A 1013-nucleotide genomic window follows, 5' to 3' on the forward strand; every position below is an offset into this window, starting at 1 on the left:
CAGTCCCCCCCCCCCCAGAGTTGCGATCTTCACCCCAGCAGTGCCCCCACCTCCCCGCAGCAGCGCGAGCCCCCAACCTTGGCTGAGGTCTGCACCCCGTTCTCCTGCAGGTACATGATTCCCTCCGAGATCTTCACCCCGATAGAGTCGGCCGCCAGCTCCACGTTGAAGGACCCCTCCAGCCGCTCAGCCACCTGGATCAGAGCATCTGGGGCGGGGGGGGGGGGGGGACTGGTTACACCATGGGGAGACCCCCCAGACATCCCCTGTGGGGCTCACAGCTCCCGGCCAGTGCCAGCCCCATGGCAGGCCCACACAAGCCGGTAGTGGAGGCAAAGCCCACGCAAGGAGAGTCGCCGAGGAGACTCCCCCACAGCACCCTCCTCCCCTTGCCCCTTGCCCCATGCCCCTCCCCACCCCCCAACTCCCCGCAGCGCCCCGGGGTCTCACCGAGGAAGCGGTTCCACTCGGGGTCCAGCTCGGCCGGGCGGGCCAGGCAGCCCTTCATGACGTTGAGGCAGAAGGCATTGCAGGGCTTGAGGGCCGGGGTCCCACGGCACAGGGGGCAGGAGGACATGCGCATGGCGGCCCGCAGGCACTCCCCGCTGGGGGGCAGCTGGGGGGACACAGGGGTCAGAGAAGGGACCCCCCCAATACACTGCCCTGGGGGAACACGGGGGTCAGAGAGGTGACCCCCCCCATACACTGCCCTGGGGGGACATGGGGGGCAGAGAGGGGACCCCCCAATACACTGCCCTGGGGGGACACGGGGGGCAAAGGGGACCCATCCCTCCATACACTGCACTGCGGGGGTCAGAGAGGGGACCCACCCTGATGGCAGTCCCTGCTGGGGACTCCAGTGGTGTCGATAGGGGAGCCCCAAGCGGCCCTTCAGGCTCTGTGGGGTGGGAAAGGAAAATCTAGGGGGGTCTCAGGCTCTGGGTCGACTCCAACGGGCAGCCAGAGGAACACAGAGATGACTCCTCCAGTGTCCCCCCGCCCCCCCATGCCTC

At 68.5% G+C, this 1013-nt stretch overlaps 1 protein-coding gene across 1 annotated transcript in view; it reads right to left on the reverse strand.

The window, feature by feature from the left end:
* The window catches only part of GPC2 (glypican 2), a 10297-nt gene that overhangs the window by 3495 nt on the left and 5789 nt on the right, over nt 1-1013 (reverse strand). Inside the window, 2 exon segments of the mRNA XM_075071321.1 lie at nt 78-208; nt 451-616. Coding sequence (XP_074927422.1) covers nt 78-208; nt 451-616 — 297 coding nt within the window.

The sequence above is a fragment of the Chelonoidis abingdonii genome, chromosome 11 (genome assembly GCF_003597395.2).
Source record: "Chelonoidis abingdonii isolate Lonesome George chromosome 11, CheloAbing_2.0, whole genome shotgun sequence".
Classification (NCBI taxonomy): Eukaryota; Metazoa; Chordata; order Testudines; family Testudinidae; genus Chelonoidis; species Chelonoidis abingdonii.